General features: G+C 40.3%; 1 protein-coding gene across 1 annotated transcript; it reads right to left on the bottom strand.

Annotated features, from left to right (window-relative positions):
• Window positions 1-4,603: 4,603 nt before the first annotated feature.
• Window positions 4,604-9,786, bottom strand: LOC112168417 (G-type lectin S-receptor-like serine/threonine-protein kinase At1g67520). The gene is made up of 8 exons (XM_024305540.2): window positions 9,536-9,786; window positions 6,710-7,878; window positions 6,352-6,495; window positions 6,034-6,236; window positions 5,749-5,959; window positions 5,383-5,620; window positions 5,138-5,288; window positions 4,604-5,057 (listed from the first exon to the last, which is right to left on the bottom strand). The coding sequence occupies exons 1-8, from the start codon at window positions 9,565-9,567 to the stop codon at window positions 4,755-4,757; spliced, it is 2,451 nt and encodes an 816-aa protein (XP_024161308.1). The 5' UTR covers window positions 9,568-9,786; the 3' UTR covers window positions 4,604-4,754.
• Window positions 9,787-17,145: the final 7,359 nt, after the last annotated feature.

Raw genomic sequence — 17,145 nt, 5'->3', positions numbered from 1 at the left:
ATACTATTTGTCGTCGTTGAGGAGTAACAATTTCCGACCACCGAAAAATTATTTACGACCACATCTGGCTGTCGGAAATATATCTTTTTCCGAGGGTTGGTCGGAAAAAGACTATTTCCGATGATATTTTTTCCGAGGACCACCGAGGGCACCTAGCTGTCGGAAATAGCTTTTTCCGACGGGGAAAGTGCCTTTTCCGACCAAACGCCACCCTTGGAAATGACTATCATTGTTGTAGTGATCCAGTGGTACCAACTACCGCCAACTGTGTGACCTACGGAAATACAGCCAAACAGGCTACCGCCTGAGCCCCGGCTCACCCCCAGATCACTGCTGACGCGCCACCACGCGCCACTCCAAGTTAGCATCAGAAGCTCCAGAAGCTGGGAGTTGAAGTACATCAGTCCCACATCGAAAACATAGAAGATCTCGGCCTCTTCCCCACCTATAAAAGGCTATCTCCTCTCTCCTCATTAATTACGCATTTACTACTCACCTATAGTTACTCTATCAATATAAATACATTGACTAACTTAGGCATTGGAGAAGAGAAGACCACCCAACGCGGTCTCCCTCTGACAAGTCTTTGTATTTCACTTGACAGGTAACCGAAGCTCTGAGAACATTGCAAATAGCGGTCCGCCCATCGGATCAGCGTTAACCAAAGACTTGGGCTACTGCCCAAATCTAAAGCATTAACAGGAAGAATCTTTCAATTGATCCTTACTGCATAAATCGCTTAGTGTTTGGTCCATTACTTCTAGTTCTGCATCTTCTTACCTGTTAAAAGGGTTTCCAGGATAATCATAACTTTGCCACAACACCCTCTTCGTTGATCCGTCGGAGTAAAGTTGTTGTAGGATGAAGTTGACAAAATCTAAAAGTGTAGCAACACTATTGGAATTACTGGTAGTACTTTATGAAGCAGAGGATCACCATCATTCTATTTCAATGTGTTGTTTGATCATGTCTAAGGTACGAACTCCTGTTCGATATAAAATGGGAGTGTTTCAGTTGGAAATCTATGCATAATCTATTGAATTTCCAGTTTTGGTGTGGTAGATTGCTAGATAGCTGGATTTCGAGTTTCCATCTTTAAAGAACCCCAAACTGAACTTCCCCTATTTCAGAAACCAAGGAGCTTGCTGCTTGAGGAATTGAGCGTATCGCTTGTTTCGGTATATCTCTGTTTGCAGCATGAGAAGTCCAAAAGTTGGAAAGAAGAGTAAGGCCAAGCAACTACTGTTTGGCTCCAAAACCAGTCTGGCGTGCAAACAGTCTCTTTTGAGTGCGCAGGCGTGCCAGCACCATGGGGTGCAGTCGTCGGGGTGTCCCTTGACCTGACTTCTTGATCAAATGATGTGGACGAGGAGAGCATCAACCCCGTCACAAGGTTCTTTTATCTACCTTTAGAAAAATGACTTTTTGTCTTACAGATAAGGGCTTGTGGTGTGATCTCTTGCATCACCGAGTCAATACTTAGTATTGTAGACTAAGCAGAGCAATCACCGGGAAGTAGGAGAAAGCACGGGTTTTGCTAAATCATGACTTTAGCTTCGCTAGGTTGTGAGGGCGTTACCCTTGTTTCGCTGGTTTTCAACTAGGTTGAAGGTAGATTTGCTTAGGAGAGACTCAGATTGCAGAGTTGTTCGTATTTTGTTGTATCGCTTTGGCTTTTATATATAGGCTGCTGCAAATTCTCCTTCCAAATAGGAATGAAATACTATATTTTAGGCCATAGTTATTGGCCTTTGAATCAAATCAAAACAATTAATAGTTTTGATAGCTATCGTAGGCAATAATTAATAATTGTCCTCTGTCGTAGCTAGAATGTAGGCAAAGTTAATTGCCTCTTGAAGTCCTGGACGTAATCTTCTTGAATGTGAACTGTTCACTATACACGTCTTAATTGCATATATATCTTCACCAAGCATAATAATCTCATAATTCTCAAAAAAAAAAAAAAAAGCATAATAATCTCATAGCTATCCTTAATTGCATGCATGCTGTTTATATAGCCCACGCAAACTAACTTGTATATATATACCTTCCTGTTGACGATCGCGAGCAAGACTTGATTGCATAGCACCATGATTCCTTGCATCTTATTGGTAGCGAATAGTTAATGGCCCACCATACTATTCCTTAATTGTCTCACCATGCATGAGCCATCATACTTGATATATATATATATATATATATATATATATATATATATATATATATATATTCCTTGTTAACCTCAATCAAAGGTAGTTGATTCCTTCAATATGTTGCACGTCCATGCCATACTCCTTAATTGCATGAGAATATGTGAATATTTGCATGGCTCACGTACGTCCATGATCATTTCCTTAATTAATTATTGGTCCGCCATAGGACTTAATTGCATGGGCAACTATATGTATATAAAGGTCTGCTCACCTAAGGGACTGTTAGGGATAAGTGAATCTGATGGCTGAAAATAAATGCATAATTTTAAGTTGTTATAATTTCTGCTTTGATATTTAACATATGTGGTTGAGATGTATTTGTCTCTCACATTCCCTTAAACTGTCTCTTAGGTGAGCAAATCTGCATGTGTGTGTATATATATATAATAAGATTATATATACTTTCCTTGATGACCACAATCAAGCATGATTGCATGCTTCTATATATTGTACTTGCATGCCATTACACATTAATTGCATGAGAAACTTGACTACTCGCATGGGCCACGTTATTGTTCTCTCTTGCATAATCTTGGTAATCAAGCAAATCAAGTCACCATTAATTATCAAATATTTGATAATTAATAGTATATCAAGGAATATCCAGATTTGCTTCAAAATTGCCTGGCCTCCAAGTAAGCTTTATTTAGCCTCTAAATAATATATTCCGAACTTGTCGAAAATATATAGCTTGAGCCACGGATATTGGCCCGGTTTTCTTCAAGGCACACCTTGCAAGAAAAAATGTTAATTTTGGGTTCAAACAGCTACTGCTAGCCATGAATGTCTTCTATTTTATTTTTTAGTAGAAACAAGAACACTTTATTCAAGACATTACCTTTTTTTTTCTTTCTGTTTTTTTGTTTGTTTAAGGGGGTAACAACAACCTATTTTTGTTTGTTTTTTGTTTAAGGGAGTAGTTGTTCTCAAAACAAGGCAAGCGGCTCTTGGGAGTTTCATAGTTCTAGCAGAACCCTAGGGTTTTGAGTAGTGTGCGGCGGCAGCAGAGGAATATTTTCGGTTGCCGTTTGTCGTTAACACCGACGAGGCGCCTCGTCGTGGCAAGGGAACTTTGGGCATCTTGATTCCAAGCGGATTAGTGGTGCTTGAAGATTGAATCGTCTCCGATTTGAGGGAAAACCAGATAGGCGTTGGCTGGGCAGTGTGGTGCGTCTCGACGACCTGTATCAAGGAAGCAGATTGCAGTGGTTTGATGAGGTGGAGATTGCTTCTTCCTGGTACTTGATCGATCGACAGTCTGCATAGTGAGGTCCGGTTGATTAGCTTTTCCGGCTAGCTCTCAGTGCAGGCTCGGTTTTCTTTATTTCTCTCTTGATCCGGAGGATTGTTGACCGCGTATCGGAGAGGCAACAGCATCTGATGTTGTTGCACTGCTGGAACGGCCGGCCACCAGAGCTGTGGTCGAAGGTAGTGCCGCCGGAAGGTATGACGGCGGCAGAGGTAACCAAGCAACATGAGGCTCCTGTTCTGCTGGCCTGGGATTGGGCCTGGGTCTCTGGGCCTGGGCTCAATCTTGGGCTGATGGGCCTGGTTGATTTTGTTTCTGCTAGGCAAGACTGGACTTGGGCTTGGGCCTACGGGCTTAGGCTCAGATCAAGGCAATTGGGGCCCTAATGTGTTAGGGTATGAGCCTATGTAAAGTTGGATTAACTTCTATGAGTCTTCTATGACGTTTCTAGTTTCTTACTTGTACCACAATTGCGTGATTGGCACGTGAGGGCTAGTTGAATGATTTCTTTTCCATAGGGGGCGAGGTTTTTTCATTCTTGTATAGGCTCGCTTAAATGTGAGCGACCTAGTGATCTTTAAAGGTTTACTTTAACTTAGGTAGGTTACTCCGGATTTTCTTGCCGGATTTCTTATGTAAATTTTGGTAGACTTCAACCTTTTTACTATTGATCTAATGAATTCAACTTCTATTTAAAAAAAAAGAAAAAAGAACACTTTATTCAAAAGAACTGATAAATTATCGGTCCCTTTTTTTTGGTCCTGGCCTTCTCAGTCCCTAAAACTTGAAAACGAAATTTGAGCCCAACCCAAATAATTCTGGCTCGGTCCCGGATTTCGCTAATTACGTACCGGGCTGGAACCGTGCCCAGGCCTACAAGTGATAATATTGGTAAAGCCTCTTCTTTGGAAAGTACTGCTAGCCATGGATGGGCACAAGGCACGTACTTTCTCCAAATGATGAAAACATTAAAGAAAAAGACAAAAAAAAAACGTAATTTCTTGTCAAAGATAACATGCTATGCTTTTCAGACTACCATAAATAATATGTTCTTAAATAGATTGTATGGAATGTGGCCCCCTAACGTTAGAAAGAAAATCCAGTTTGGCTCGTCACATTACATCTAATGAACCATTCATCCTTACCTACAAATCACAGTGACATATTTATAAAAATAACAATGTAAAAATTATGCTTTGCAAGTACAAAAGATGGGTACATAGAGAACATAGGGTGAAAGCTCAAACCGGGAGCAACAATCAAATTGATACACAACGCATATATTAGTATCCTTAACGTCCCTCAAATTCATAATCCGATATATCATTTACTGATTCTGATCGATTTCCATCTTTACCATTCCCAACGACTTTTCTTCCCGTACAAAATGCTGGTTTTGTAGGTGCAGGTGGTGACATGCCTTCATTTGTTAGCATAGATATGACATCAGACATGGTGGGTCGATCAACTGCCTTTTCTTCCACACAAAGCAGACCAACATGGAAGCATCTCAACAATTGATCTTCAATATATGAGCTGCACAGTGTTGGATCCATTAATTGTAACCCAAGACCTTGTTTCCACAACTCCCATGCCTGAAACAAGAGAATATGAACCATTTAGGATATCACAATAATCGAATGTAATCGAAACTGCAGAAATTTGTTTCACATACATATCCTACTATATTCAACACATGATCATTATCGTTGAAACTACTGCTTTTCCTTCCACTTATGATTTCAAGCATTAGCACACCAAAACTGTAGACATCAGATTTTGTGGAGAAAATTCCCTCCATGGCATACTCAGGAGACATGTAACCACTGTTCCACATGGAAAAATAATATATTTTAGAACATAATATTATATAAATACATCTTCATCAAATCCAAAAGTAGTATGGGCGTGTTCACTTACTGTGTACCGACAACCCTATGAGTATTTGCTTCTGGTTCATCATGCATGAAAATCCTTGCCAAACCAAAGTCAGATATTCTGGGAATCATGTTTTCATCAAGTAGAATGTTACTAGCTTTTAAATCTCTATGAATTACCCTCACCCTGGAGTATTTGTGCAAATAAAGCAATCCTTGAGCTATTCCTTCTATTATACTGAAACGCTTATTCCAATCTAATAGCATCCGTCTGGTTGTATCTGTCCAATATATGAAGTTAAATGAGATCAATAATTTATATCTTTTGACAATTAATAAAAAGATATTTACAAACTTTTCTAGACCAAATGAAATGTGACATTAAGATTCAAGTGATAGTGATGCAAACCGAATAAGAAGAAGTCCAAGCTTTTGTTTGGCATATACTCATATATCAACATCCTCTCTTCCCCGTGAATGCAAAATCCCAGAAGTTGAACAAGGTTAGTATGTTGGAGTTCAGATATTAGTATCAATTCATTCTTAAACTCTAATGTTCCTTGCCCTGAACATCTAGAAAGTCTCTTCACAGCTATGTCTCTTCCTGTCCACGACTTCCCCTGAAGAATCATTTCACAATATCTCACTATAGCAACTATTAATAATTAAAACATTTTATTATATTAGCCCTTACCCTATAAACAGGTCCAAATCCTCCCTCTCCAAGTTTGTTTTCATCAGAAAAGTTGCTTGTAGCAGCCAAGACAGATGCATAAGTATATGCACTTAAATCATTATGTCCCATCTTTCCATCATTAGGAAGCCCCTCAGCATCAAGCGATTTATCAGATTGCACCAAATCTAGCAATTCATTCTCAATCTTTTGCTGGCATTTCCCTATTTAAATTGATGTAGATGCTAAAATTAAATGTACAATTGTGACTACAATGTCGAAAATGTGAAATTCTGTCTAATACCATATTCAAGGGATCAGGTTACTTGAGGAATTTACCTGAAAGGAGGGATTTTCTTCTTCTTAGGAGATAACACAAGATGCAAAGCACCATTAATAACAGAGCAGCAGCAATGGAAGTACCAATCCATATCCAACTGTTAGTATCTGATTCTTCGTTGGTTGTATCTGCACTGTTTGTATCTGCATTTAGTGATAACAAGTTACTAACAAATCCGGGGGAGAAACATGTGATTTACTTGCATACTCTAAACTCGTATCCTACATAACAACCATTGGCCAATGCCACTTAAAACACAGTAAGTGTATTGTTTCTTGTTGACACATGAGAAGTTTGTGTGAATAGAAAACTGGTTGAAATATTCTTACTAAAAAAGTTGTAGATTATAAGACTTACCATTGCGAGATAATCCAGATAGGACAAAAATTCTTGGATTAGCATAACCAAAGAGGTCACGTGAACTAAAGGTCCAGTTTCCGACCCAAAATTCACATCCAGTCTGATTTTCGAAGAGAGTCATGAATCCAAGACAGTCACAATCCTCCCAACAAGCTGCCTTACAATCACTAAGGGTGAGACTTGTATTTGAATCATGCTTCGTTGTCATATTGGATGTGAGTGATCTGAAGAAACCATTCGTTTCAACAAATGTGTCACCAATATGCCTGCAACTGGGATAGTCCCGTCTCTGGCACCCTCCATCGGTGGTAAAGCCATAACACTGATCTGCTGGCGCAATAACATTTCCATTTAAATCAAGGAGTCGCCCAAAGATGTTTAGCACCCATTGTGGTCCGTAGCTTTGATTGACACTAGCACTAGTGTAAGTGAAGTAGTCTTCATTCTCATTCGAAACAATGCTAAACTTATACCTGAGAGTACCCAATTCATCATAAGGTTTCATAAATTCGAATTGCCCATCTCTAAAGATTCCACTGGTCCAATAAACCACCGCACGTCGCTTTATTTTCAGTTCACGTCCACTAGGGTCCCAATCAAGGGTGAAAGGCCCTGGTGCTGGTTGTTCCTCACCTGACCATGCTGAAAGAAACCAAATGTGGCCATTTTTGTGGTTAACTCCTACTTTCATGCCTGGCAAAAGGGTGTCTGTAGGATAATCAAAACTTTGCCACAGTACCTGCCTCATTGTTCCATCATAGTTCAGTTCTTGCACAATAAAATTTCCAGAATCCAACAGAGTAGCCACAACACTACTAGTACTGTGAATACTGTTAGTTTCAGAAGCCCGGAAAAGCACCACAGGATCACCACCTTTGTGCATAATTTTTAATGTTTTATTCATGTCCAATGTTAGAACTCCGGAAGGGTATAATACTGGTGTGTATCGGTTGGCAATCCATGCGTGATTTCTACTTCCCGTCTGCCATGCAGCTAGGTAGCTGGAGTTGGAATTTTCATCATTTACATAGAAACACATAGTGAACTTTCCCTTTGCAGAAACCAAGGAACTCGATGAATTGAGAGTGTCCCCTAGTTTAAGTGTGTCCCTTGCTGCCTCATGATAAGTCCATAAGATTGCAAAAATGAGGAAGGACAAGTTGAGACTGCAAATAATATTACAATTAATGGCCACCAACCATAAAGTACTAATTACTTGTATCAAAGTGATGAAAACTTATACAGGGGAAGAAACTTGAACAATAAAGTTATATAAATTGTTTTGCAGGTTGTGGCTTGATAAGCTAGTTATAACTATTGGGAATTAAAAAATGATGCACAATATCTTGATCAAACAAACAAAAGGTCAAATAGGGTACAAAAGCCACCAAAACTAGAGATGGCATAAAAACCCACGGGTATGGGTACTCACGGGTACCCATTCCATTTGGGTAAAAATATTCGGGTATGGGTAGCAATAAATTACCCATGGGTAAATGGATGATGGGTGTTAGATACCCACTCGGGTATGGGTATATCCGCGGGTACCCATACTCATATTATTAAACTTTTTTGTTTTTATATCCAAACTTCCTTTAGAATTTATTTTATTATTATTATTTTTTTTTTATACAATTTTCCGGAGTCATCGACTTCGCCGGCTCCGGCGTCATACACATGGTTGAAGGCATCGCCGGCCCCTGGGGAGCTCATATCGAAGGTCCGAGAATCAGCCGTTTCGACCATTCTGGTTCGAGTGGTACGGGTTCAACCCGGAGGTAGAGCATCGGGCGTTCATGGAGGAGGAGGAGGAGGACGAGATAAACGCGGTGGCACATTCCAAGTACTCTTCCATGGCGGAAGACAGCGTTGTCGGCGGCTGAGGCGACTCGATCGAGGAGCATCATCACCAGCACCTCAGGCCAGAGAAGAAATCCGCGACGATTTCGGTGTTTGGCTGAGGATATAGTCCAACGAGCCCATCCGGATCTGACAACAGCGACTCCGGTGTGGTGCATGCAGTCTCGTTGGCATCAGGTGTTTAGGCCGGTGGTGAGAGCGGTGTTGAGGACGTGGTCGCCATCGAGCCAGAACAATATGAACGGTGTTCATAATCCAAAAAAAAAAAAATATATATATATATATATATATATATATCACACAATTTTATTTTTCTTAATTAAGATTAGAAATCAAGGAATCAGATGATGGGTAGTTGGGTACCCATTTACCTGATGAGTGAGCATGGAAATACCCGCGAAATATAAACCGGATAATAGGTATCATGGGTAATACCCATTCTGGTTGCTCGGTGGGTATATTACCCGCTGGTTTTACCCAATGGAAAAAATGCCAACTTGTCCAAAACCCTGGAAAACTCCGCAGAGGCCACCTTTTGAAACCTTTGGATTTCAATTTCATTTATCAAGTACCTCAACCTGCTTAATTTTCCTTTGAAAGTTTTGGTCATTCTAATTATTTATCCCACAAATAGTTCACTGTTTGATTAACAATGGGGTTATCCACTAATCCTAGCTGAAATCAAATATAATTACACAGTTGACAGTACTGGGAATACGCCCACAATTCAGAAAGACAATGTTTGAGAAACAGCAATATACTAGGCCATTCCACCATGTCTTATATTTTAGACTGACCAAAACAACTAACAAATAACACTGACACATATTATACATCAAATTTATTGCTTATAAAGAAATAGGCATTAAAATACAGACAAAATTGAAATTACAGACTTATAGAGAAACTATCCACAAATGGAAGATGCAAAGTAGAAACATTCAAATTACAGAGATAACATACCTATTAGGCAACTGAAACCGCAACGAACTCATTAGCTAGCTGTGGTAGGATTTCCAGGGTGGAGGAAAACAGATCAGAGAGAAAAGTAGGGTTGGAGTGAATTTGAAAGACTGAAAGTTAAAGATTTCATGTTTTCAGCGTTCACCCAAACCCTTCGTCGCACTTTGAAGATTGCCGGATTAGGCAAAAGTAGTCTAAAGGCTTCCCGCGCCAAACACGTTTTTAATATGTTGGGTGAGATGACAAGGACGATTAAACGCATATTTTCCCTGTGACATGTAATATATAAGGGAAGAATTTAGAACCGGATAGAATATAAGGGGACCATATTCGGTTTTGCGTGATGGCGCCCAGCAGCACAGCACAAAACGTCAAAACCCAAATTTCATCAGTAAAGTGAAAATGGTGCAAGAAGGGGGGCGACATGTACCTAAAAGAAAGACAAAACAACTCGATAAGACATTCAGATTGAGAGTGAAAACCCAAAAGAAGAAAATATCTTTGAACACTCATGCAATGAACTTGGAAGGGCTCACCTTTTTTGAATAAAGGGCTGGTGTGACTGCACTTATACTTTGATTGATAAAACTGTCGAATATAAAATAGGGATATTGAGCCTAAACACTTAATTACAATAACCATATAGAGAATGTCTTGAAAATAATATCAAGAGTCTCTACCAAATAAATATATTCAACTAAACACCAACCAGCAAAAAGTGTACTACTGACTCTTCTATTTGCTTTGACATAGCGTTGACATAACATAAGATAATGGAAAGGCTCACCTTAACAAGTAAGTGCCATTGGATTAGATTCCCCTAATGGTTAAGAGACAATGATGTACTCCGTTGGCTTATGAATAAAATTTCGAGTTCTTTTCATTTTCATTATGACTCAATTTTAATTCTGAGCATATTACTTTGTGACTACGATGGCTAGGCCATCAATATTAATTCGAGGACATGGAATAGCCCAAGTTCCCATTGCCAAATGGCACCTTGATTACTGTCACAGAAACTCTTTACGCTCTTAGGGCAAATTGTCCTATGAATAGCCAACGGATTCCATGCGAAAACACATGTAGAGAACGGAGATGAGTTCCTTTGCAATACCTCTAACGATTGCGAGCAAAGGCGCATCTTAGAGAAGTTTATGTGTCTCTCTAGTGGACTCTATGTCACTATTCGAGCTATTAAATCCAATAAAGCTATGAGAGAAGATCTCTTGGATTTAGACACATATTGGCTTTGTCACGACAGGATAGATCATCCTAGTCATGACATGATGATCCGTCTACTAAAGACTTCACACGGACATCCATCCTTTTGAGCAAACGAAGCAAGAATCTGATGACGCCATAAAAGGCGCCAACCATGAGCATAACGCCATGGTTGTTCCTCCTAGTGGCCATGACGCCATACATGCTAATTTCCATGGCTCCAACGCCATGATGGGAGATGTAGTCACACTTTTTGCTTCTAATAGCGCTACAGACGCTCAGGCCAAACCAAAATCCTCATTGGTTGCTTCTAAGGCCTCTTGCTCATTTTGCAAAGCTAGTTCCTTCAGGAAATTAGGACTGAGACCGTCCTACGGAAAGGATATGAAAATACTCATTATATTCTTACATCTAATCCATAGGGATTCTATGGAATGATTCAACCAGCTTGCGGACGTTTAAATATCTCATGATGTTGGTTGACACGCAAACACGCTGGTCACGTGTTGTGCCATTTTCCACTTGTCATGCTACTTATGCTACACTCCTAGCACATATCATATGACAACTGGCTCACTCCCCGAATCATCATATTCAGTCAATTGGATTTGACTATGCTAGTGAGTTTACATCGAAGACTCTCGATGGTTATTGCATTGAGACTGATGTTGGACATCATATTCTCATGTCCACACCCAAATGGTCTTGCGGAAACAACTACGATGGTAATCCGGACATTGGTAATGCGCACCAATCTCCTTATATCCGCTTGGGGTGCTGCAATATCGCATGTAGCTATGCTAATTCGTCTACGACCTACCGCCACTCAATGTACCTATGCGTTACAGCTAGTGACTGGGTATAAGTATTTTGTACTTACGCACATTAGAGTGAGCCATTTATGTGCCCATTGTGCCGCCATAACGCACTATGATAGGTCCTTATAGACGAATGGGTAACTCAGTTGGATTTGAGACTCCCATAATCGTCCGCCACTTAATGCCCTTGCAAGGCGATCTCCTTACAGCTAGACTTGCGGATGTCACTATGATGAAACAGTCTTCCCGTCGTTCGGGGGAGATAAGAACACAGATGTTCAACAGGAACGACAAGAATTGTCATGGTATGTCCCCATTATGTCTCATCTTGATCCCTATTAAAGTGACGAGATCACACAAATATGCTGCAAACATGCCTGCAAGGAAGGACGTCCCTACGAGAGGACGTAACGCCACCCTACACGAAGGTAGGCATGGCGCCAACGCCAAAGAGAGTGGCACTCTGGCGTTATAGGCCATGGCCCCAGCTATGATGCATGGGAGGCCCGTGGGTTCGAATGATACATTGGCACAAACCAATCCTTGAATCATCGACACTCAAAATCCGTCTCATGAGAATCTTCCAGGTTATGGTTATCGTTGGGGGACGCCTCAACGTCAAAACCTATTCCTGAGAATATAGAGCTCTATGAAACTTACACTAGTGTACATGAGACGTGGGATAGAAACTCCATCATAATTGATGATGTAGTTGCGCATTTCATTACGCATGAGTTTATTGAGTCTAATGATATCGAACCACGCTCCGTTGATGAATGAATGCCAACGGAGAGAAATTTGGACTAAATGGAAAGATGCGATCCAGGTTAAGATGGATTCTCTAATGAAGAGGAAGGTTTTCTGAGCCAGTAATGCCAACACCTTCTGACATAAAACCTATTGACTAATGGGTCTTCGTTAGAAAGCGTGATGAGAAAAAGAGATGGCAATCTCGCCTTATGGCGCAAGGCTTCTCACAAAACGCCCTGGAATCGACTACGATGAGACATATTCTCTCGTAATGGATGTCATTGTACTCCACTACCTTGTCAGTTTGGTAGTTTCCGAATAACTAAACATGCAGCTTACAAATGTGGTCACTACGTATCTCTATAGGGATCTAGATACGGAATATACATGAAGGTTCATAGTGAACTTCATTTACCCAAGTCAGGAGGCTCTAGACCACGGGGCGCGTTTACAATAAGATTGAAACGCTCACTAAAGTGACTACTTGATTGGGAAGGGATATGCCCACGCGTTTCTATAACAAGTTTTGGATTCTATCGCGGTTCATGTTGGACATGATCTTCATTAGAATCCCTTAAAGAGTTAAGGGAAACCGCTGAACACTTGAAGTCCGAGTTTGAGATGAAGGATTTTGGGAGAACACGATTATGTCTCGGTTTGGAACTTGAGCACCGTGTTGATAGATGCTTAGGCATTTAACAAGGTCAAACCTTTAAGCACCCCCTTGATCGTTCGTAGTCCTGATCCTGAAAAGGATCCTCTTCATTCGAAGGATGATAATGAAGATGTGCTAGAGGCAGAAGTGTCTTGCTTGAGTACAATAGGCGCATTATTGTACTTAGCTAACTGCACAAGACCGGACATCTCGTTTACAATGAACTTGTTAGCTAGATATAGCTCTGCGCCAACGCAACGCCATTGGATTGGTGTAAAGATATCTTTCGAGACTTGAGATGTATGATTGATATGGGCTTATTCTATCCCTACAAAGAGATGATGGATTTGGACCCGTCACACACCAGGTACGCCGCCAACACTGGCCTGCGTCCACTATCCCCATCCCAAAGCGACATAAGTGTTTTGGAAGGTTTTGCTGATATTGGGTATCTCTCTGACCCACACAAAGGTCATTCTCAATCCGGGTAAGTGTTCACCATGGGAAAAGACCGTGACATCTTGGAGGTCTATAGAATAGACCCTAGTCGCTATATCTTCGAACAATGCAGAGATCATTGCTCTTCACGAAGTGGTTCGTGAGTATATATGGATTGGATCCATAATTACGCATGTTCGAACAATTGTGGTTTGAAGTCTAACACAGATGAGCCTACGAGCATTTAGGATAATGCTGCTTGTTTTGAACAAATGAGGCTAGGCTACATCAAAAGCGATAACACCAAGCATAATCAGCAACAACAGACTCTCCTCGAGATCAAAGTGAACTAGGTTCAATCTGAGGACAGTGAGGCAGACTTGTTTACTAAGTCATTGCCCAAATCCACGATCGAGAAACATGTGGCAAGAATTGGCTTGCGGAAATTATCTGAACTCCCATGATCGTAGTCATCAGGGGGAGGCGCAAACATCAGGGGGAGATGTCTACATGTTCACCTCGAAATGTGAAGGGTGTGTTGTGCTCTTTTTCCCCTTCGACCGAGGTTATTTTTGTCCCACTGGGTTTTTGTTACTCGGCAAGGTTTTTAACGAGGCAACGCGAGAAGCACCGCGTTTGGACAACACAAGGGGGAGTGTTTAAGGATATCTCTATTTGTGTTTGGCCCAAACTCTAGGTTACTTGACCTAGTGGTAATAGGGTTTAATTAGAAGAATCTAGAGATTATCTTTCCTTGTATGATTCTAACTCTATGCATTGTAATCCTCTATATAAAGAGGCCCCTATTATCAATGAGAAGACACAGCGATTACCTCTCAATTTCTGATTCCCTAAAACAGTTTTTGTTTGTTTTTTTTTTTTTTTTTGGGTCTATTTTCCGGAATTGCTTGTAAGACCTACTTTTCAATTACATATCAGTATTTTGATGGTTCAATTTTTAAATATCCGAATAGATAATTTATACAAATTTTCAACTAAATTGATAATTGTTATATACCAAATTAGATCAAATTATTATATGAACCAAATATGTCCAACCTGAAACGTTCATATTCATAATGATATATCAAGATTATGAATGAAATTTTTTAATTCGGCTAAAGATTTGCATAACAATGCAATGCTATTTTATCAAAGGGTGCAATTGATTCAGCCAATCAGGTGTACATGTTCGCTCCCTGTCTCAAAAATGAAATCTTCTTTACATGATGATTTATCTGGTCATGATTACCAAGCATTGCTCTCACCATATATGTATGTTACATGTCATAATCACTCCTGAATCGTGCTCGAGACTAGGTGGGTAAAATTATAATGACAGGAACAAGACGGAAGAAAATGCGAAGGGCCTAGCCAGTATTGGGTTTCACTTTCACCTCGATGGGCTGATTTGACTTTCACCCTATTCACCCTGATGAATGGGTTGTATGGGTCATATATCATACAATATGGTACCTTGGATTCATCCTGGTCTTCCTGTCGGCCACAATCGCCAGCTTCTTTCATCCTCAGAAACCTCTAGGGATGGCATTAATTAAAACCCACGGGTATGAGTATTTACGGGTACCCGTTTTATTTGGGTAAAAATATTCTGGTATGGGTAGCAATAAATTACTCATGGATAAATGGGTAATGGGTATTAGTCTATTAGATACCCACTCAGGTATGGGTATATCCGCGGGTATCCATACCCATGTAACTTATTAAACTTTTCTCTTCTTTTATCCAAACTTCCTGCAGAATTTTTTTTTTTTTTTTTTTACAATTTTCCAGAGTCATCGACTTCGTCGGCTCCGGCATTATCCACATGGTCGGAGGCATCGCCGGCCTTTGGGAAGCTTATATCGGCGGCCACTCCATCCTCAACACTGCTCTTGCCATTGGCCTGAACACCTGCACCGACGAGACTGCAAGCACCACGCTGGAGTCGGTGACGTCAGATTCGGATGGGCTCGTTGGACTGTATCCGCTACCAAACACCGAAACCGTCGCCGATTTCTTCTCCGGCCTGAGGTGGTGGTGATGATGCTCCTCGATCGAACAGTCTCCGCCACCGATGAAGCCGTCTTCCGCCATGGACGAGTACTTGGAATGCTCCGCAGCGATTCTCTCATCCTCCTCCGCCGTGAACGTCCGGTGCTTCACCTCCGGGTTGAACCTGTACCACCCGAACCAGAGAAGAAAAGTGTCCAAAACGACGATTCTCGGACCTTAGATATAAGCTTTCCAGAGGCTGGCGATGCCTCCGACCATGTGGATAATGCCGGAGCCGACGAAGTCGATGACTCCGAAAAATTGTACAAAAAAAAAAAAACAACAACAATTTTCTTTTTCTTAATTAAGATTAGAAATCAAGAAATCAGATGATGGGTAATTGGGTACCCATTTACCTAATGGGTGGGTATGGAAATATCCGCGAAATATAAACTGGGTAATGAGTATCATGGGTAATACCCATTTTGGTTGTTGGGTGGGTATATTACCCGCGGGTTTTACCCAATTGAAAAAATGCCAACTTGAGAAACCTCAAATCCCAGCAGCCCCAATTGAAACCAATCGACCATGTGATCCACCTCGAAAATCCCCAAAACTCCCCCAATCGATTTTTCAAGGTAAACCCATATTTCACCTTTCGCTTCTGGGCTTCTAATTTCGATCATTTTAGCTAAAGTTTTAATCTTTGATTCTGGGTCTGTTGGTTTGCTCAGCCATGGAATCAGGGTACTGTACCTTTGTGGACGTCGGCAGTGGACCATACAGTCCATACCTATGGAGGCCTCGCGTCACGTCTTCCACCAAGTCAACGGATTGATCTCTTTGGGGAACTGGGTCTCGCTCCAAATAACAGTACAACACACGTAGGTTTGGGATTAAGTTAACTGCTACGGTGGTGGTGTAATATTGAGAGTTCATTTGTTAAATGTGTAATTTAAGAGAGACAATTGAAAAATCCAAAAAAAAAAAAAACAAAAAAAGGTCTTTTTCTTTCCTCTGCACATGATTTATTAAGACTATTCTCAACGATTCATTATTATTATTTGAAGTTTTGTTTACAACTCTAAATTAAGATTCTGAATCAGAATCGTAGGGAATTGTTTTCTGGTTTACTGTTTACATTCCTTTTTTTATTATTATTATTATTTTTTTTTTATGATTCGATCTGGTTTACATTTTGATCTATCATGAAGGAATCTAATGACTTTTCGGTGTAAGATTATGTTGAGGAAAGTCAAGTCAAGTAATTAAATCCAATACTGTGATTAATTTGATTCTTCCATAGTTATTGTGATTAATTAGCTTTCTATATGTATTGAGAGAGAGAAATTTAACTTTCCATATGTATAGGAATTAATCATCAAAACAAATGTAAAGGAATTAGACGAATGATTTTTCCTTAGAATAGCGAGGTTGTTCTTGCTTGTTTAGGCTTGCTTTCTAGCGAACGTCCCTTTAGATTTTAATGAGTTTAGTTGTGGCTTAACTAGAGTTTATCCGGTTTGTTCCGGGTTATCTTATGTAAGTTCTGTTAGACTCTGGCCTGTTTTCATGGCTTGATTATTAATGAAATCAATTCCTATTCAAAAAAATCGCACAAAATTAAGAACAATAAATCAATTGAATAATTGATCATGAAACTTAAATTGAATGGTTACTTGGTACATATGATACCAATAGTATGAGCTAGAGAGTGCAGGGACTTGAACTTT

Source organism: Rosa chinensis, chromosome 5 (genome assembly GCF_002994745.2).
Source record: "Rosa chinensis cultivar Old Blush chromosome 5, RchiOBHm-V2, whole genome shotgun sequence".
Lineage (NCBI taxonomy): Eukaryota > Viridiplantae > Streptophyta > Magnoliopsida > Rosales > Rosaceae > Rosa > Rosa chinensis.
The sequence above is the reverse complement of the archived record's forward strand: the minus strand, read 5'-3'. Positions and strand labels throughout refer to the sequence as shown.